At 38.3% G+C, this 21,439-nt stretch overlaps 2 protein-coding genes across 2 annotated transcripts; one reads left to right on the top strand and one right to left on the bottom strand.

Annotated features, from left to right (window-relative positions):
• Positions 1 to 498: 498 nt before the first annotated feature.
• LOC116028854 (acyl carrier protein 1, mitochondrial-like) lies at positions 499 to 2,510 on the top strand. The gene is made up of 2 exons (XM_031270692.1): positions 499 to 807; positions 1,953 to 2,510. Exons 1-2 carry the CDS (start codon positions 616 to 618, stop codon positions 2,127 to 2,129), a joined length of 369 nt encoding a protein of 122 aa, XP_031126552.1. The 5' UTR covers positions 499 to 615; the 3' UTR covers positions 2,130 to 2,510.
• A 1,180-nt stretch (positions 2,511 to 3,690) lies between these two features.
• Positions 3,691 to 4,472, bottom strand: LOC116030540 (putative invertase inhibitor). The gene has a single exon (XM_031272819.1). The coding sequence runs from the start codon at positions 4,426 to 4,428 to the stop codon at positions 3,862 to 3,864; it is 567 nt and encodes a 188-aa protein (XP_031128679.1). The 5' UTR covers positions 4,429 to 4,472; the 3' UTR covers positions 3,691 to 3,861.
• Positions 4,473 to 21,439: the final 16,967 nt, after the last annotated feature.

Here is a 21,439-nt window from a genome sequence, read left to right on the forward strand (position 1 = left end):
GTTTGGTCCGATTTCCTCTTTTTGAAATTATGTTGAGTCAAAATAATCAATACAAACATAAATTGTGGATGACAAATATTACAAAGAACTTGGCTTCATTTTTAAAAAAAATCAAAACTTGACTTCACTATTCTCCCAGAGGTTGATCCCCAATCCTAAAGGCCTCATATCTAGACCCGATAAAATATGTAGAAGGATGTAAATCAAGGTAACTTAGTGGGTCTGTAAACATGTTAAATGTTAGTGTGCACAAGAAATCTATTTACTTTAGATGTAATTTTCACATTATCGTTGTTGTAGAACTTGACTTCATTGATCAAGTAGTGTGTTGCACAATAATATAAACGTTATTTTCTAATTAATTAAATATATTATAATGAAAAAAATAATAATTTGTAACACAATGTTATTCATAATAATGTTACATAAAAGGAAATTTGATCACCCGTAGGAACGAACAATCCGAATCCGTCACGGCGGTCTAGCCTTCTGGTTTCCAAATACCGAAATTGCCCTGGAGCTAAAGTCTAACTCACTCACTCGGCAGTTCAGTCGCATCCCCCCAAGTCCCAACTAACTGACAAAGGAGACACAGAGGCACCTGAGACAAGAGGAATGGCGTCGGCGTTGAGATCAGCTATACTCCGTCACGTGCGAGTCCCGGCGGCTCAAGCCATATCAGCCACCGGATCGCGACTCAGCTCGGCTCGATGGATGTCGTCGCACGACGACCACCTCAGCAAGGAGGAAGTCGCCGGCAGAGTCCTCGACGTTGTCAAGACCTTCCCCAAAGTCGATCCCTCCAAGGTATCCAAATCTATTAACCAAATTTATGCTTGCCGGAAACGATTTAATTTTTGCATTATTTATTACGGAGTAACTATTTTTTAAAATCAAATACACATGAATTATGAATTATGATAATTAAAGAAATTCTGATAATTCATGTATTCCGATGCGTATTTGTGTGTGTATTGATGAGATTGATTGGCAACTATCGATATCTGAACTGTAGAGGCTAATGTAGCTGAAGAATTAGGGTTTTGCTTGGAGAGCTATTGCAGGCTGGGAATAAGTTCTATTTTCGTTTCTAATAAATTTGCAGGCTTTTCTTTATGTTTAGCGTTTAATCATATTTTGGAAATGTGTATTGATTAGCCAGTCTTATTTTATTTGCTTAATTTGGAGTTATGAGCTTTTCAATTCCAGTAATAAAGGAAAGGACCTTTAGTTTAAGGGGAATCACAACATATTAGAATGCAATTGGTAGTTTTTTTTTTTTTTTTTTATCCGTGGGTGGGGTGGAGGGAGCTTCATAGGAAGTGAGGGCTGTTAAGTTGACAGTTCTGAATTGTGACATTCATATGCTGATGAAAATCTATGTTTAATGGCTAATAGATTAAAAAAAAAAGGCATTTAATTTATCACAAGGAGCTTCTGCAAGTATATTTAGACATAATATTGGTGGATTTAGCTGCAATGCATGGATTTGTTAAATTTGGAGAATGCTATTAATTTTTAAAGGAGTCTTTTTATGTGTGGTGCCTCTAATATTCAGATGGTATTGTGTGAGGTATACTGGTTCCTCAGCTATTCAAATGGTTTTGTCTCTTTCACTACTGTGTTCATGTGTATTCATTTTATACATGCATTTACTGAAGTAGTATCATGGGGCTCTCGATTAGTTCTAGTTTTTCAGAGAGATTCAAGTTGAAATTCTGTAAAACCAATATCTTCGATAATTCACTATATGCTAAATCCGAGGCATACATTTTAGATGGTACAGCAACATGGCAATGTCATACTATCCTATATCTTGCACGTTCCATATGCATGTGCCATGTCTGTACTCAGATTTTAGAAAGTTTTGCGATTCCCTCATATCTGGTGAATATATTCTTTACCTCTCATATGGGTTTGTTTACCATATTACGTTGTGCAACTGTCAACAGGTCACTCCTGATGTCCATTTCCAGAAGGATCTGGGCTTAGACAGCTTAGACAATGTTGAGATTGTAATGGCTCTCGAGGAAGAGTTCAAACTGGAAATTCCAGACAAGGAGGCTGTTAGGATCGACTCATGCACACTTGCAATTGAGTATATTTATAACCATCCGATGGCAGGTTAAGGTTTTAAGCACAGCCTTGATTTTGAGTTTTGTTTGGGAATGGTTGTGATGTCCTGATTTGTGGAAGATCATGGAAACCTGATCCATAAGGAAATATCCAATAATCATTATGGTGGACAGATAGTCATTCTGGAAGCTTTGGACTCCGTACTTTTTTCATTGGTAGTTTGCTTTTATTCTGCAGATGTGGTTTAATTTTCATGCTGCTGCAATCTTTCCTTTCTTCATATTTACTTTAGTCAATGGTCTCACAATTTGGCCCCCGATCTCTAACGGGATCAAACCATGAATTTCATTTTACACCTGCTTGTCTGATAATTTGTGTTTGTGACCAAAACATGAGCCTTCCCTGTGATGATTTTTGTGATAATTTTCCTGCAACTACAGCTCTGAACACCCCCCCCCCCCTCGCGATTTGTGTTTTCTTTTCATTGTGGTATTGCTTTTCTTTTGAGAGAAAAGTGATTGCCACATCATATCAAAGTGCATAGTATTCGTCTTTTGATGTCAGAAAAGCGTATTAAAATATGCAAATACAGTGAAATTTTACACTGGTCAGTCCCAAGTTTCACAGTGCCTAAGATAAACATGGATCTGGGCGGGGTTATGATATTCAGTAATTGTATATAAAGTATTGGATGTCCAGATGGAATATGAAATAAGCAAATAAATGCATATATGGTGCAGCCCATGTTTGTAATGGAACAATGTCAAGCTTTTGATGTGACAAATCAAAGAAGACATGTCATGAGGCTTGAGAATGGAGAAACATAAGACCAACCACTTCACTACTACTTTTCCAAATTTCAATTCTCATCATCAAACCTGCTTTCTTTTATTTCTAATTACTCATTTAACTTGCCTTGCCTTGCCAGAAACATTTTCTCACCATTTTTGACTAATGAGATCTGGAAGGATGGAAAGATTTGAAGTTAAGATAGATTTTAATTTTAATTTTTTTTTCTTTATTGTAGTTTTCCACAAAGATGATAACAAATTTAAATTATGATATTTTACCCTTAAATAGTTTGGTATTATATCCTGTATTTTTGCGTTTGGGTAACACCCTTCACTATCCAATGATGATGTCCTGTCACTATTTGATGATGTGCATTCAATGATGATGTCCTGTCACTATTTGATGATGTGCATTCAGAAAAAATTATCTTTGATTCAGATTGTGTTGTAATTATTGGATTGTATAAGGAGTAAATAAAAACATATATTTCCATTCCATGTCAAGAAATAGCACAAAACATGTCAAGAAAGGTATAATAAAACTTAATTGATAATGGATTTTGGTTAAAGTATTTTGCATATTGGGTAGTAGGGTAGAATTGAAATGATTACCAATTATGTATGACCTTATAATGAGAATAAGGTTTTAAAAATATATAAATAAAAAATTAAGGCAATTGATCTTAGCTTGCACCAATATGAACAAAAAGCACTAATCCAAGCTTGATAGAATGATATCTGATTTTAATTAGAAAATGAAGTTTTTAATTAAAGGATAATTAAATTCCATAGTTATGTTTTAAAAGTTATCAATCAAATACTAACTAAACTATAATTTTGATTTCCAGATGTGTAAACCTATGAATCAATACACACCCTAAGTTGGTTAACAAACTCCCAAGTAACATTTTTTGCATAATAAATAGGTAAACAATACTACTATAGTGAACAAGAAAAAGGCTGAACATATACTATATATATATACTCAATCAAATTAAACTGCGGATCCTGCTTGAATCATATTCATAAGAGAAAGAAGCATGGCAGACAAGCTGAAAGCGTCGTCGTTTCTCTTAGTTAACGGCGAACGCACGCCCTTCCTCTCCTTGAACCCGTCCTCGCACGTCGTAACGGCGTCCATGACGGCCGAAACCTTCAGGTTGGCCTCCACGAACCTCTTGGCATTGTAATCCTTCATAGCCTGTTTGATGTCGGGAATGGCGTCGGAGTACAACTCCAGGCAATCACCCAAACACGCCTTCACGTACGGATCCAGCGCTTTCTTTTCTCTCAGCAGGTATTTTATGCGGCACCTCGTATCAGTAACGTTGTAGCGGATGAGTCGGAAGTTGATGATTCCTAGGCCGCGGAGCGTGGCGCATTGGCTGGCCGGAGCGGCTTGCAGGGAAGTGGCGCAGAAGCCGTACTTTATGTTCTGGTCGCCTTTCGCCAGAATCTTGCATGTGTTGTTGATTAGATTCTGGGCTTGCACGCCATTCTTGAAGAAGCAAACCAGGAGAAGAAGAAGAAGAAGAAGGAAAGAGCGAGGAAGAATTCTCATTCTCTTTCTTTGTTTTTTTTTCTTGTGCTTGTGTTTGTGTTTGATATGGCATGTATGTTGTTCTTGTTTAGGTCTAATTACCCCTATTTATAGGCGCGCGGGTATGGCGAGTTTGGGGGTGTTTTTTTTAATTAAAAGAAAATTGAAGGGGTTACGGTTAAAATCGATTTGACTTAACTCCCAATGCACTTCGTTTCTGTTTTACGTTCTTATCTGTAAAGAGTCCTTTTCTACTTGTGACTATGGAAAATCTACAATTCCACTTCATTTTTTCGCTTCTGTTTGATAGAAAAAGGAAATCTTTCCTTGCATTATTTTTCACCACTCTTAACTTGCTTTTATTGCGGAGGAGATAAATTACAAAATATGCCTCACTAAGTTAATTATGAACTAATATCCACAACAAGACAATGATTATTAGATGGAAAATGTATATGTTACATTACTTTTTATACATATGATACGCTATTTTTACGCATATAATATATTGTTGTTATGCGTAATGTTTATTATTTGAATGTGTACAAAATAGTATGAAAACATACTATTTAAGGGTTCATTATTTATATGCATAAGATTCATTATTTTAAGTATGCACAAATTGATTGAAGGTTGATTATTTAGGCATGTATATTCTACACTCATTTATACTTAGGGACGGATCTCAAAATTCTTTTCAGGGGGGCGAAAGTTAATACAAAATATTGTTGGATATGAGCGAAAAATAAAAATTTTATTAAAAAAATATTTATAACAAAATATGAAACATAATTAGTTTGATAAAATGATTCAAATAGAAAATACATTATAAATTATACATCTCACTATTAAATATTAATATAATAGAATGCTTGCACATATTATATTTTAAAGAATAAAAATAAAAATATCACTATTAAAATTTTTAAAAAGGCCAAAAAACTGGGCAATTTATATCGTGGACCACGGTGCACAATGCATTGTGCACCCCGTTCCAAAATGAGTTCTGTGTATTCTATGTAATCGTTCTGTGTATTTCAGGCAATCATTCTGTGTATTCTAGGCAACCGTTCTGTGTATTCATGTTAGTAACACATGTTGTGAGGTGTTTGTGCATTCAAATGTTTAGGATGATGAGTTCTGTATATTTTGTGTCAATATTCTGTGTATTCTTGTTATTAACACATGTTGTGATGTGTTTGTGCATTCGAATGTTAGGAGGATGAGTTCTGTGTATTTTTTGTCAATATTCTGTGTATTCTGGGCAAACATTCTGTGTATTCTAGGCAAACGTTCTGTGTATTCTAGATAATGATTATGTGTATTATAGATAATGAATTCCCTAGAGTCATTCGCGTCCGCGTCCACTAACATCGAAACGACGTCGTTTGGGATTAGGGTCCACGATATAACGATTGAAAAAACTGAAAATCCAATGGGAGAGCAGTGAAAATTAAACCTTTGACCTTTCCTAAATTAATGTCATAACTTGTCATTCCACCGAACTCAACTTTTGTTTACTTGAATATATATAACTAGCGTTTTACCGATGCGATGCACGAACAAAATTATGTTATTATGAATTTAAATAAAATAATTAACAAAATATAAATATTTTAAAATTTACATTATAATAATATAGTTGTAATTCCATATATTTGGCTAAATATCTATTTTCATAGCATCTAAATTTTAAATTTAAATTTTGTATAATTAATATAGTCTCTAACTAATCAGGTACACATTTAGATAAATTTATAGTAAAAATTTACATAATTAATTTCATTTATTCCTAAGTGTATTTTATATATATTATAATTCCAACAATATGAATACTAACTAAGAAAATTATATTTAAAAAAAAAATGTAAATTTAATTTTTTTTTTTTGAGAATGCAAATTTAATTTTTGTATTAGTAAATTTAAATTCTAATTGGATGCGTTTTCTTAATGATTGTATAATGCGTCGTATATGCAAATAATATTTATTAATATGTATATAGGCAAATTCTATAATATAATTTCCGTAATTATAATATATGTTGATGAATTTATAATTAAAATAATAACATTTAAAAATTAACAAAATTAGCATTTTAATTTTGTATGATTAATAAAGTGCATAAATATAAGTACTTATTTTGAAACATTTCTAAATAGTTATGCACATACGTTTTGTTAATTTTATAATTCCATTTCTTTAAGTATATTTCATATTTTATTACTTATAATTAAGGAAATGGATTTACAAATTAAAAGAATTTAATTTTTAAATTTGTATGGATTAATATAGTCCCTAACTATATTACGCATTTACATGGTTGAAAAAATCGCTAGGCATGCCTAGGTGGGGATTAATCAACGCCTAGGTGCCCGTGTATTTTTTATTTTATTTTTTATTTTTTAAAAATTTATTTAAGTATTTTTAATTTTTTAAATACTAATAATTATAAATTATATAATACTTTAATAGTTAATACTAAAATATTAATTATTAACATAAAAATATCTAGAGTTTGTACAATTTAGGGTTATTGCGCTTAAAACGATGTTGTTTTGAGTGAAATAACCCATTTTAAAAAATAATAATTAATCGACCGACTAGACGGCCTAGTAGGTGCTTAGAAGGTCTAGTCGACGCCTAGGAGGTCAGCGCCTAAGCGGCCTAGGCAGTGTTTAGGCGGCCTAGGCGAAGATTAGGCAGCCTAGGCGGTTGCTTAGTCGGCCAGTCGCCTAGACCACCATTTAAGGTGATATGATAGGCGGTCGACTGGCGCTTAGCGCCTAGGCGGGATTTTTACAACACTGCGTAGTTAAGCATAATTTAGATAATTTTAAAATAAATTTTCTTAATGAGTAAGCATTGTAGCAATTAATTTTTGTTTTGGTGAACTTGTCCGGTGAACTACGGGAAAACGTGTTACCACACTCTTATGGAACTAACAATAATAATGTTATTAACTTAAATAAATTTATTTTGAGCTCGTAATATTTAAATAATCCATACTATATTAGATTTGAAAATTTTTATAATTTATCATATTTTATAAAAGTTGTTTATACTATTTGTATTACAAATTTTTTAAATGAATGCAATAATATTTAAAATTTTCATTAGTCGAATGTTGAAATCATAATAATAATATATTTTACATTTCACATTTTTAAACTTTGAAAATCAACATCACATGGATAAATTTATATACAGCACTAATAATTTTGAGACTCTTTTTTAAAGTTAGATGAAGTATAAAAAAAAATTTGACATATAACAACGGTTCGATCCCCCCCTTGTATGGAGAAACCAATATGGCCAGCACTTTGCCCCTTAATTGGGCTGGCCCGGTGCGAGCGGAGATTAGTTTGAGTATGGTACGGGCTTAAAGGTGCCTCCTGTTTGAAGGGCCTGCTCAGGACACTTCGTGGACATTCCATAAAAAAACAACATCATCCAACCTTCATTATAAAATTAATAAAATAACATCTAAAAATATTTTAACAAAATATTAATGTGCATAAAGATCTTTTGTCCTTTTTTGTGTGCTTTGAAAGAACCTCATAGGGAAACTATCTCACTCTTCGAACATAAGCACCCGGCTCATCTGCATGAAGAAGATCCATAAAGCAATAAATAAAATGATACGAAGTACTATAAAAATGATAAAGAAATAAATAAATACATAAAACTAAGAAATGAATAACTACCATTATTTGTAAAATAATATTAGGGTTGTTGCTAGTTGATTCTACTGTTAGAAAAATAAATAAACATTTTTGACTCATAATTATCACTCTTAACAATTTTAAAAAGTATTGCTAAGAAAGTGAGAGTCATAATGAATATTTTGAACTATACTTACAGTAAAACGTAAAAGAACATTGTGGAAGAAGGGATTAGCACGATTCGAAACTCCCAAATGGGTATTTATAGGTTCTTTGAGTTAATTGTCAAAATTTATTAGATTGTTAAATTTGGTAAAATAAAATTATTGCAGCTAATTGTTAAGTGATTCCAAATTAACAATGATTTAAATTTAGTAATGTCAAATTATATTTTGAGCATAAATCATTACTGTTATTTTGAGTCTAAATCTATACAAATATGAATCACTACCTCAATTTAAATATAGAATTGATATATATATATATATATATATATATATATATATATATATATATATATATATGAATAAAATAAAATAAGTTTGCCAAAAATTTTATTTAGTCTACTTTAAAAATTGATAATATATTATTTATTGTAATTATTACTATAAATTAAAATAACATATAAAAAATTTTCTTATTATTTAATTCTTTAAAAATATAGTAATTTCAAATTTTAAAATAGAAGTATTTTCCTATCATCGACAGAAAAACGACACTTCTGGTTATATATATTATGAAGGAAAATAATGTAGCAAATGGCAATGAAATTATATTTGATTTATTTTGATTTTATTTTGTAACAAAATTTCATTTTATGCGAAGAAGTATTTCAATTGTTATACTTTAAATATAGAATTAAAAATATATATCTAAATTCAAATCAATTGAAATTATTTCAATTTTAATTTTTTAAATTGAAATTCAAAACAAATAAAAAATAAAATTAAAAATATTTATAATATTAAATTAAATATATTATTTCAATTATATGTAAAAAAATTAAATTTGGTAAATTTGGTAGAATTGTACATACCAAATTTAATATGTAGTAATTAAGGTGATTGGTGTTAATTAAGCTTATTAGCGTGTAGTATTTATTTTTATATTTCAATAGCTATAGTAATACAGAAAGTATGTAGATCAATATGGAATGACGTGTAGTAGTTTAGGGAATTAATAAAGTAAATTATGAAAATTAGGGTATAATAATATATTTAGTATAATATAATAGAAGTAAGATTATATTAGGAAGATTAAGTGTAATAAATATGAGTCAATTAAGTTTATAAAAAAATTATAATAATCCCTGACATAGAAATTAGGGTATAATAATATATTTAGTACAATAGAATAGAAGTAAGATTATATTAGGAAGCTTAATATTTATTTAAGGTATTTAAATATTAATTCTAAATGGTATTTTTGTCCAAATGTTTGATATTACTAAAATATACCTGAGTTTGGGTGGGAAAACTTGTCATGCACTTCTATTATTATTATTATTATATATATATATATATATATATATATATATATATATTTATTTATTTATCTCTAATCATGTACCCCCCTCCCCCCTCCACACACACAAGGGGTACTATATATCGGGGGTGGAGGGACGGGGCAACTGCCCCCACTGTCCTCATTGTAGCTCCGTCCCTATTTATACTATACATGATATTCATTATTTGTAGAGCATTACTAAACTTATTCGGTATGCCCCACCTCCTTTGCTTAGAAATTAAATATGATATTCAGTAAATCTAATATACAATTTGTATGTATAAAGTTCATCATTTGTGTGAATGTGTTTTGATGCATGATCCACAATAAAATTTGCCACAGCAAGACTAGCAAAACAAAACTTTTATGAACTTATTTTGAGTTGATTAAGTAGTTGAGTTGTACCCAAGGTTGCATTATTTTTCATAAGTAATGCATGGTACAAATGTTTTATATCAATTATGCATATTTCAAAATCTAGGTTAAATTTTATTTGATTAATTTATGATTGATAGATTTTAATAACCCGGGTGGCCCGAATTATCAAACCCGATTATGTTAGGATTATGACTGATGGGGTTAAGGTCACTCGAATGCGACGCGTCGACGGTCGTCATGGGCATAAGCAATTAAGGGCTGCACTATGGATGTGTGGCCTATGTGCACCCAGCACTTGCCCGCGGGTAATGGGCCTACCACCGATCAGTGCATGGTCGCCACGCGGCCACCATGCCGCAGGGCCAGTACCTATCCCCTGACAGGCTATATATACCGCATTTAATGAAGAGGAGAGGACTTTTGGTTGTTTACTCTTAAATAGTCATTTTAGCTCGGGAACCTCTAACTTACTGCTAAGTTGACTAGGCTATACTTAGGATATAAAAGAATTGTATCCGACTCATAATCAATATACGTATTTTCACTGTATTACCCTACGTTGTATTTTACATCACCGCATATTTACTATATCATTTTGGCGCCGTCCATGGAGACCGAGCGTTATTAAGCCGAGTATCACACTCTCACTAGTCCTCATGTAAAATGTATCCGTACATGGACTTTTCAACCGACCAGGAGGCAGAAGCAAATCCGGACCTTCAGTCTCGCCTCAGTTCTCGATTAGAGCTGAACAATATGGCCGGATTGCCTCCACCTGATCCGATCAACGTCATTCAGCAGGGGCTGGCCTTCCCTATCCCTATCGGACCGGTCCCTTATCAGTATCTTATGTACCTGGTGGACCTCCTCATGCAGTGGTGGCAGAATTCTCCCCACTTTAACACTCCGCCCTTCCCGTTCCAGCCGGCGCAGCCGCTTACCCCAATGCACCGACCACTACTATGGAGGTAGCCGCAGCGGCTATGCCCGAGTTACACTGTGCGCAATCGGAGAGGAGAGCCCAGTCCTCCCGGCAGCAGGCCCCTGATCAAGCTCGGCGTCCAACGCTATCCCGACTCAACATAACGGAGACGGTACGAGCAGCCGAGCAAGGAGACTAGCCCTAGTCGAGTGCTTTCGATCGCATAATGCCGCCCATTAGGAGGAGAGCAGAACCGTTGGGAGGTGGTCAGTTATCCTTGGACTTGCCGGTCGTTGACAGTGAAAGAGGCTCTAGTGAGGTCAACACAACCCATTCCTGCTGGCGTAGAAATTGCAGCTGTGTCGCGGATACCGATCTTTCTAGAGGAATCCTCAACCAAGTCAGGGAGGAGTTTAATAGATGGAAAAGGGAGCAAGGCGAATCCCAACCGGTCGAGATCGCGACGAATCTGCTTCAAACCCCCTTCACGCAGGATATTATGGAGCAGTACTACCCTATCGACCTCAGAGTCCCTACTCCCTAGTAACAAGGACTACAGCGGTAGGACTGACCCCGAGAAGCACGTGAACTCCTATTATGGTAACGTGTTCATGATGGGGGTGTCGGATGTTGTTATATGCCGGGCGTTTTACTCGACATTAAGCGATAGAGCAGCCGACTGGTTTAACCTTGGAGCCAGGCTCGATATTTAGTTTCACCGACTTAGCGCCGAGATTTGTGCACCGCTTCGCGATGTCAAAGGCCGTTAAAAAGCACTTCACCTATCTCGAGAACACTAAGCAGCGGGAAGGGGAACCGCTCTCGATATTCATTGAACGTTGGAAGATTGCGATGGGCGAGATCGAACCGGTAGATGATGGTACGATGATCAACCTCCTACTCTCTCTACTTCGGGCCGAAGCCCTTTATCAAGATCTGATCTTGTGGCCGCCTCAACTTATGAAGAGGCAGTCGGGTATGCGATGTTATGTTCGAGTAATCCAGAAGCAAAAGGCCAGGACTTCCTAGGTCAACACCATATCTAAAAAGAAGGATGAGGACAGAACCGACCAACCCGAGCCGTTAGAAGAGATTTTAAGAGGTTCCCCAATTGGAGTCTAATCCAAACAAGAGAGTGAGGATCGGAATGACGCTGAATAGAGGGCTCAAAGAATCCATCCTGGCAGTCTTGTGCGAATACACCGACGTCTTCGCATGGAGCCCGGAAGACATGCCAGGGATCGATAGGTTGTTCATATGTCATCGTCTGGCCGTGAACCCAACCATAAACCCTGTCGAGCAGGAAAAGCGACACCTCTCGTCAGACCTTCGAGAATTTGTTCGGCGGGAGGTAAAGACGTTGGCGTCGGTTGGGCATATCCGACCGGTCTCTTACTAGAGTGACTGGCAAACGTCGTCCTGGTGCCCAAGCCTCTGGCGTACCGTATGTGCATAGATTATACTGACCTAAACAAGGCTTGCCTGTCAGACCATTATCCTCTTCCGAGCATCCACTAGATGGTTGATGAGATGGCAGGTGTCGAGCTTCTAAGTTTTATGGACGCCTTTAAAGGCTACCATCAGATAATGATGGCTGAAGAGAACGAGAGCAAGACCGCTTTCATAACACTGGATGATCTCTATTGTTACCGGGTCATGCCATTCGGGCTTTGGAATGCGGGGACGACGTACCAAAGGATGGTCAACATGGGATTTGAAGGCCTGTTAGGGAGGTCAATGGAGGCCTAAATCTACGACATGCTCATAAAAAGCTCAGAAAGGCGTGACCATGGCCAGCACCTCCAAGAGTGCTTTGATATCATCCGTTGTTACCAATTAAGGCTCAACCCGACCAAGTGCACCTTTGCCGTCCAGATTGGCAAATTTTTGGTCATTTTAATGACAAAGAGGGGAATAGAGCCTAACTCGACTAAGGTTAAGGTGATGTTAGACATGCAGCCACCCACCACCGTTTGGGAGGTTCAACAACTAACGGGCAGGTTAGCGGCGTTAAGCTGTTTTTTGTCCAAATTAGCTGAGTAGGCACACCCATTCTTCAAGATTTTGAAGAAATCTACTTCCTTCACCTGGGATGATGAATGCTGGACTGATTTCGAGAGCTTAAAGGGACATCTAATGTCACCCATTGTGCTATCAAAGCCCGAGGTCGGAGAGGATCTTGACATTTACCTAGCAGCTTCTGATCGAGCGGTTAGTGTCATTCTATGTCGAACAGACGACCAGGGAGTTCAGAGGCCGACGTAATACATCAGTCACGCCTTGCAAGCTCTAGAAACTCGTTATTCCCGACTCAAAAAAGTTGTGTTGCCTTGTACACTGCGGCAAAGAAGCTCACCCCTTACTTCGAAGGTCGGACAATCTGGGTATTGACAGATCAACCGATTGGAACTATTCTCCGAATGTCGTCGTCATCTGGGCAATTAATTAAGTGGGCCATGATGCTCACCCAGTTCGCTCTAGAATACAAACCCTGACCCGCGATTAAAAGACATGCATTACCTAACTTCGTTGTGGAGTGTACGGCCTGGGACCTTAACCCCGTCACCCAGCCAGATGCAAAAGTAGGGTGGTGGGAAATGGCAACTGACTGGTCCAACAATAAGAAAGGGTCGGGAAGTGGTGTCGTGGTCACCAGTCTAGAAGGGTTCAAATTGTATTATGCACTATATTTCCAGTTTTCCCCGACCAACAACGAGGCGGAATACGAGGCCTTTATAGCAGGTCTGCAATACACCAAGGAGCTTGGGGCCCAGTATTTAAGGATTAGGACAGACTCCGCCCTAGTGGTCGGTCAGGTGACAGGCACTTTTGAAGCGACGGGTGAGAAATTAATCCTTTACAAGAACCGAGCGCTGGCCGTACTAAGCGGCTTCAAGGCCTACCTGATCGACCATGTTCCCCATTCTCAAAATGCATATGTAGACATATTGTCAAAGCTGGTGCATGAAGCCTCGGAGTACATCTCCAAGATAGCCTGGATTACCGAGGCCCCGACTCCATGTATCGAAGCGTTGCCAGTAACCCCCGTAGAAGCAAAAGAAGAGAACTGGATAACCGATCTAAAGGAGTACCTAGAAAGCGGGAAGTTACCAAAGGATGATGCAAGAGCCTTAAAAGAGAAATTACGAGCCCCCAGGTTCCAGGTCCTAAAAGGTCGGTTATACAGGCAATCCTGCGGAGGGCCTTTGATGAGGTGCTTGAATAGTTTCGAGGCAAACATCGAGATCGCCAAGCTCCATTCCAGGCTATATTCATCTCACCAAGCTGGCCGCTCTTTGGCCTAGGGGATAATGTTGATTGGCTATTATTGGCCTTCCATTTAGTTGTATTGTGAAAAACATACCCGATCCTATGAATCATGCCAAGTGTTTGCAAAGACCTCGGGAAGATCGACAACTTTCTACCAACCGGTCAGCACGACGATCCCCTTCGGGTTGGACATAGTCGGGCCTTTCCCAATGTTGGTAGGTCGGAGAAGGTTCATAATAGTGGTGATAGACTACTTTTCCAAGTAGGTGGAAGTCGAGCCTTTGGCTACGATCACCTCGTAACAATGCGCCTGGTTCGTATGGAGGAATGTCTTTTCCCGATTTGGAGTACCTGTCCATCTGGTGACCAACCCCCGGCAATTTGAAAGCCAGTACTTTCAAAATTTTATAGCAACTGTGGGTACTAAATTGGTTCGAGTGTCAGTGGCCTACCCCAAAGGGAATTGACAAGTCGAAAATGCAAACCGGACGATCCTCGGATCTTTAAATCGATGGGAGCAAGGTGCCTATCCCGAGAGCAAGGTGCCCGGTCACGACAGTCCTCGGACCTTTAAATCGATGGGAGTAAGGTGTCCATCTCGGGAGCAAGATGTCTAGTCACGACGGTCCTCGGACCTTTAAATCGATGGGAGCAAGATATCCATACCAGGAGCAGGGTGCCCGGTTAGTCGATCCTTGAACCTTTACAAGATTAAAAGGGGAAAATCGAAAATGGAAAGATAGCAAAAACAAGGGAAATCGTTAAAAAATGCATAATTCAAAAAGCCCGAAGGCCAATGTCATCTAGGGTCAATAATTTTGCCCAGCACAACGAGGTCGGGCTCTCGCAAACCTAATAGATTGACCTACTCGGTGCCCCACGGTTGATTGGAGGCATGCTCCGTGTCCCGCTTTGTGGCCTCCCTAGAGAAAGGGGCTAGCTTGGGATCGGAGACCTCCTCTAGGAGAACGCCCAACACCTGGGAAGGTCGTTCTCGTCAACGACTACTTCCAACGCAGCCCAGACTTCTACTTGCATGACCCGACGCCCACTAGTGAACACCCAGGTCCCATATGTGTATATCAGGTTTTCACCGACCTGTGCTTTCGAGAAGGCGTAGAGAAAAGCCTCGGTCGAATTGAGGTCCTTGCAGAGGTGATTAGCCAGGAGGGCGGGGTCCTTGAGTAGAAGCTCGGCATTGTCCGCTCGGAGGTTGGCTGCCTTCACGGTCTGGTCGACCGTATTCATTTGTAGGTCCATGTCCTTCAACTTGACATCTCTCTTGTGTAAGGCCTTCTTGAGCGGGACGACCTCATTCTAATGCATCTCGTCTACCACCCTAGCCCAAACGAAGAAATCGATCACCAAATGGGCCATCTGCACCACAAGTAAAATGAGATTATTTGACAGCAACTAAAAATCGTACGAGGCAAAGTAAAATGTGATAACCTGCATTAAGTCCCGGGTTATGCGTTCCCTGACCTGATTGGTCGACCACCTTTTTGTCAGCTCGAAAGGGGGCGCGTCGCCGCAAATTTACTTAGCAACACGACCGGGTGATCGTCCTCATCTTTCAGAAGGACGCCGACGACCGGGGTAATCGTAGCAGGGTTGGTCCAGCGGTGTCGTTTTAGGGGAGCGACCTCCTCGACCTCGGACCCGGAAACCTTTTCCTTCCGTCTTTTTGCCACCGTATGAGTGACCACTACGTCCAACCTCGGGCTGATCGGGTGAGTGGTGGTCAGCGACAGGACGGAGGGGACAGACTGTTTGGCTTGAGGTGGCCCCGACCTGGTAGTGTCATCCTTCTTGGAGCCCAAGCTGATCTTGGTCGCCGGGGCTAGGGGAGCGGCTGGAAGCAGGAAGCTTCTCATGGTTGCAAAAGTCCAAGTAAAAAGATAAAAAGGAAAAGTTAGATCCAGCAGTTTCAACGGCTTGTGAACGTAGAGGCCCGTTACGCCGGAGGACCATCCGACAAACCTAAGAGATCGAGAGAAAGGCCCTACCTGCGATAACTGGTGCGCGTTGATTGTTTAGGAGGGGTGAATTGTTGTAGGCTGTAAGTTAAGGGAAGTAGGTCGACAAGCTCTAATCTTCGAGACAAACGTTTGGACAAAATGAAAAAGTCGCCACGCGCTCTCGCCATTTATAAGAAGCGCGAGGCAGTCCCAACGTTTTCAAAATTCAAAACCTTGGCTCTGATCCCGAGACGCCCCTTTGTGCACCACACGTCATAGGCAGAGTCCCTGCACGCCAGACCAAATCGAGGACCGCAAAGACACATAGCATGGACCCGTCCTCCCGAGCGATCAGTGGGCCTGGGAAAGGGGGGCTACATGATGGGGTTAATTCCTTGGTTTATCGAACATTGCCTCTAACAAGGACGATTGTGACCGATCTGTCCGTTCTATCCGATCATAAATAGCCTGAGGTGGTCTTATCAAGGTCGCCCGGCTGCGACGCGCCTACCGTCGGCACGGGCATAAGCACTTAAGGGCCGCGCTATGGATGTGTGTCCTATGCGTACCCAGCACTTGGTCCACGGGTAATGGGCCTACCATCCGACCAGTGCATGGTCGCCACGCGGCCACCATACCGCATGTCAAGTACATATTCCCTAACATGTATGTAATAACAAGACAAACTATTTGCTAAACACAGATCGTGTCCTAATTGGACATTCATGAGCGTTTTTATACCAAATTGGGCTAACAATCTCGGAGAGAACGGTGGGGAGTCATCCCAACAGCCTTGGGCAGCAACTAACGCGGTGAGACCCGGGCGAGGCAAAGTTCCCCCCGTTCGGCCGAGGGCTGACCTCAGCCGAATGGTGGTCTCAGCCGAGGGCTAACCTCGGCCAAGCCCGTGGCTGAGGTTGACCTGGGCCGAGGGCTGACCTCGGCCAAGGCAGCTTACTCGGCCGAGCCTTTGGCTGAGGGTTGACCTCGGCCAAGGTGGCTGAACTTGGCGGAGGGCTAACCCCGGCCAAGTTGGACCATTTTGTGACTCACTCCACATGATTAATCTGCTCCAGACTCGATTATAATTACTCCATCAATGATAATATCAATCATCAATTTGTGAATATGGATATTATGACGTGTACTAAAAGCCACATTATTTACGACAATATTTAATGTACAAAGATAGGAGCAAGTAGGAATAAAGAAGTATTTAATCAAGAATAATGTAATTACAACTATATATATTTGTATATAGATTTAGCATCATATGAGATCTTCTTTTTAAGTGAGAGTGTGAGGTTAAATCTCAACCATTCAATTTTGGTTTTCAATGGTTGTGATTGTTATTTATGTTGGCATGTGTTTCAAATGGTAGGGGTATTGTAATAATTTTGTTGTTGATTCTTTAAATGAATTTAATTAGATTAAATATCATGTCCATATTTGTAGGATATTTATTAATGGAATGTTAATAAATATCGCAGACTCGCACACAACTAGCTACATACATGCAAACGATGTCCATTCATACGCACATGCTAATTATGGTTGCACTCACACGGTGTCCCCTAACACGCATAGTCTACAACACATTAATGCACACACGGTACCAAAGCAACCATAATTAGTCTATGCGTATGAATGGAGAACGTGTGCATCTATGTGGCAAGCCGTGTGCATGTGTACGAGATTTATTAACATACCATTAATAAATCTCCTATAAATATGGACATATATTTAATCTAATCGAATTCATTTAAAGATTCTATATTATTTTACTATTCCATCCCTTTCCCTTATTTTAAGTCAATTAAAACTTGGATTCTTGATCAATCATGACCATTAAATTTATTAGATTAAGACACATGATTTGATCTCACAATCTCACTTAAATAGGTGATCTCATAGTAACCCTCCCTTTATATATAATAGTTTAATTGTGGGTGTCATTATATAACTGGATTCAAAACATACTGTTAACTACCTATGATGCATTGAATTTTTTTAAGAATAGTGTTTCCCATCTTTGAAGCGTTTTGTATTTGAGACTTCTGAAAACTTACTTGGAAACATTTTCGTATCATTTACAAATTAATAAAAATGTTGAAATTAAAACTAAATGGCCCACTTTTTCCCCCTATGTTATATGCTTATAGCACTTTTCCCCCCTGTGTTATTAAAGTGGCAGTTTCCCCCCTCAGTTATTTTAAAAGTGGTAGTTTTCTCCCTTGTAATGTTAAATTGACATTTTTGTCTTTAAAATGACTATTTCATTTATTTTTATTCTCCAATCAATTGTTACTAATATGTAAGGAAGATCACGGTTCGATACGAATCTAATCGAACACTGTAGCAATTGAACTTAAATAGTATAGACGGTTACGGTTACGATTCAGAACCGAAAAAATAAAATAAAATAATTGTTAAATTTAGACTATTTTTAAATAAGAAATAAAATTATAAAAATAAATACGTAGTAAATAAATACATAAGTTTTGATTGGCGGTTTAAAATCGAAATTGGAACCGAATCGTACCGATTTATCAAAATAAGTGTTTGATTATTTTGACTATATATGACTGTGGTTAAGTTCCGATTCACGGTTCAACAATTATTTAATTTTAAATTTTTTGGTTTTGAATCGTAACCAGAGCCGTCCATACTATTTCGATATGATTGTTACAGTTTTTTGGTTAGGTTCGAACCGAATTATGATCATCCATACATATAAATAATAATTTGTTAGAAAAGAAAAATAAATGAAATAATTATTTTTAAGGGTAACAATGTCAATTTAACATTTCAGGAGGAAAAATTGCCACTTTAATAACACAGGGGGGAAAAGTGCTATATACACATAACATAGGGGGAAAAAGTGCCATTTTCCCTATTTTTAATTTTAGAAATGTGTTTCAATTTCAATAAAAAAATTGGATCAAAATTTAAAATCTCAAAAACTAAATTAATGTATACATATTATGTCTCGCTTTCTTACCAAAATGCTTACTGCTTCCTACTTTTATTCCCTTGTCTTCAACTTTATTCTCTTCCACTTATTATAAGATGAATTTCACCAATTTGTGACAATGACACATATTGCCATACTGGCATCTGGTGATATTGTCATCTTTCAATTTCTAATTTATCTTTAAAATATTGTACCAACATCCTGTTAACGAACAATGATATCTAAGAATTCAAAACAAGAGCGATGAGATAATTTAAACTAACTTAGAGCAAACTGGAGATGAATATAAGAGAGTGTAAAGATTTGAGAAGTGGGGGTGAGAGAGAGAGAGAGAGAGAGAGAGAGAGAGAGAGAGAGAGAGAGAGAGAGAGAGAGAGAGAGAGAGAGAGAGAGAGAGAGAGAGAGAGAGAGAGAGAGAGAGAGAGAGAGAGAGAGAGAGAGAGAGAGAGAGAGAGAGAGAGAGAGAGAGAGAGAGAGAGAGAGAGAGAGAGAGAGAGAGAGAGAGAGAGAGAGAGAGAGAGAGAGAGAGAGAGAGAGAGAGAGAGAGAGAGAGAGAGAGAGAGAGAGAGAGAGAGAGAGAGAGAGAGAGAGAGAGAGAGAGAGAGAGAGAGAGAGAGAGAGAGAGAGAGAGAGAGAGAGAGAGAGAGAGAGAGAGAGAGAGAGAGAGAGAGAGAGAGAGAGAGAGAGAGAGAGAGAGAGAGAGAGAGAGAGAGAGAGAGAGAGAGAGAGAGAGAGAGAGAGAGAGAGAGAGAGAGAGAGAGAGAGAGAGAGAGAGAGAGAGAGAGAGAGAGAGAGAGAGAGAGAGAGAGAGAGAGAGAGAGAGAGAGAGAGAGAGAGAGAGAGAGAGAGAGAGAGAGAGAGAGAGAGAGAGAGAGAGAGAGAGAGAGAGAGAGAGAGAGAGAGAGAGAGAGAGAGAGAGAGAGAGAGAGAGAGAGAGAGAGAGAGAGAGAGAGAGAGAGAGAGAGAGAGAGAGAGAGAGAGAGAGAGAGAGAGAGAGAGAGAGAGAGAGAGAGAGAGAGAGAGAGAGAGAGAGAGAGAGAGAGAGAGAGAGAGAGAGAGAGAGAGAGAGAGAGAGAGAGAGAGAGAGAGAGAGAGAGAGAGAGAGAGAGAGAGAGAGAGAGAGAGAGAGAGAGAGAGAGAGAGAGAGAGAGAGAGAGAGAGAGAGAGAGAGAGAGAGTTTTGCAGGAAGGAGGAGAAGAAGAAGAGGGAAGATGAATAAGAAGAGGGAAAAAGAAATAGGCAACGAAAAACAAAGAGAAAAACATGTTTTATCTATTTTTCACCATTTTTTCCTTGGAAGTAAAAAAACAAAATTCTCTTTTTAGGTTGAAACAAACACAAAAGAAGTACGGGGTTCAAACTATATCAATGAATAAGTCGATAAATTAAATTTATATAAAAAATATAAACAAAACAACCGCATCGAATATTTTTAGAAAAATAATCCCAACAGTCAACGTTGCAAAACAAAGAAAAATTCAAGTCGTGTGTAGCACATACTTTCTTTAAAACCGATTTGCTACCTCTTAAGGGTGCTAGGAGCATTGTAGAGTCTCCCAAGATAAAATGAATTACAGTAATATAGTTGAACACTCAAGCTTAGGGATGTCAACGGGGAGGGGGGTGGGGTGGGTGAGGACAGGGGCATATCCCCCATCTCCGCCCCTGACTTTCTCCCATGATACCCATCCCTGTCCCCATCCCAACCGGGAAAGGAAAAATCTCCCCATCCCCATCCCCACGGGGATTATCTGGGGACAGGGAATCCCCGACCCTATTTGTAATTTATAAAAAATAAAAAATATCTATACTCATCTTCAAGAAAAGAAAATCACAAAGGCAAGTAAATCCCAAAGCAAGTAATTAATGGCTAGATTATTTTCAAAATTATATATATATATATATAATTTTAGGAGCGATGGGGTTTAGGGGCGCGCTCAGGTGCGAACCATCGCCCATGAGAGAACTGAGAACGCTTTGTAGCCGTCCACGTGTCCAGATCAACGAATGAGATGTAATTACAAAAAAAAACGACGCAGTGGCAATTTCGTAAATAACTCAAAATTTGGTGCAAGTAATTGTGTTATAAGTGCACCTAGTTTCAGTTACAAGTGCACCTATTTTCACTTAGAAGTGCACCTATTTTCACTTACAAGTGCAGGTAATTTACCTTGTTAACATTCATGCACCTAGGTGCACCCACTTATAACGTTATGTGAAATTAGTTATAACATTAGGTGCACTTAGTATTGAGCTCAACATACATTTTACTTGCACCAAAAATACATTTTTCTTGCAATTGTGCACCTATTTTCACTTACAAGTGCAAATAATTTACTTTGTTAGCATTCATGCACCTAG

This window comes from Ipomoea triloba, chromosome 9, assembly GCF_003576645.1.
Source record: "Ipomoea triloba cultivar NCNSP0323 chromosome 9, ASM357664v1".
In the NCBI taxonomy this organism is placed as follows: domain Eukaryota; kingdom Viridiplantae; phylum Streptophyta; class Magnoliopsida; order Solanales; family Convolvulaceae; genus Ipomoea; species Ipomoea triloba.

Bases quoted from the DNA above. Each gene is read 5' to 3' on its own strand.
- LOC116028854 (XM_031270692.1), top strand. From the start codon at position 616: ATGGCGTCGGCGTTGAGATCAGCTATACTCCGTCACGTGCGAGTCCCG. The intron at 808-1,952 runs GTATCCAAATCT...AACTGTCAACAG, and splicing joins CCAAAGTCGATCCCTCCAAG to GTCACTCCTGATGTCCATTT.
- LOC116030540 (XM_031272819.1), bottom strand. From the start codon at position 4,428: ATGAGAATTCTTCCTCGCTCTTTCCTTCTTCTTCTTCTTCTTCTCCTG.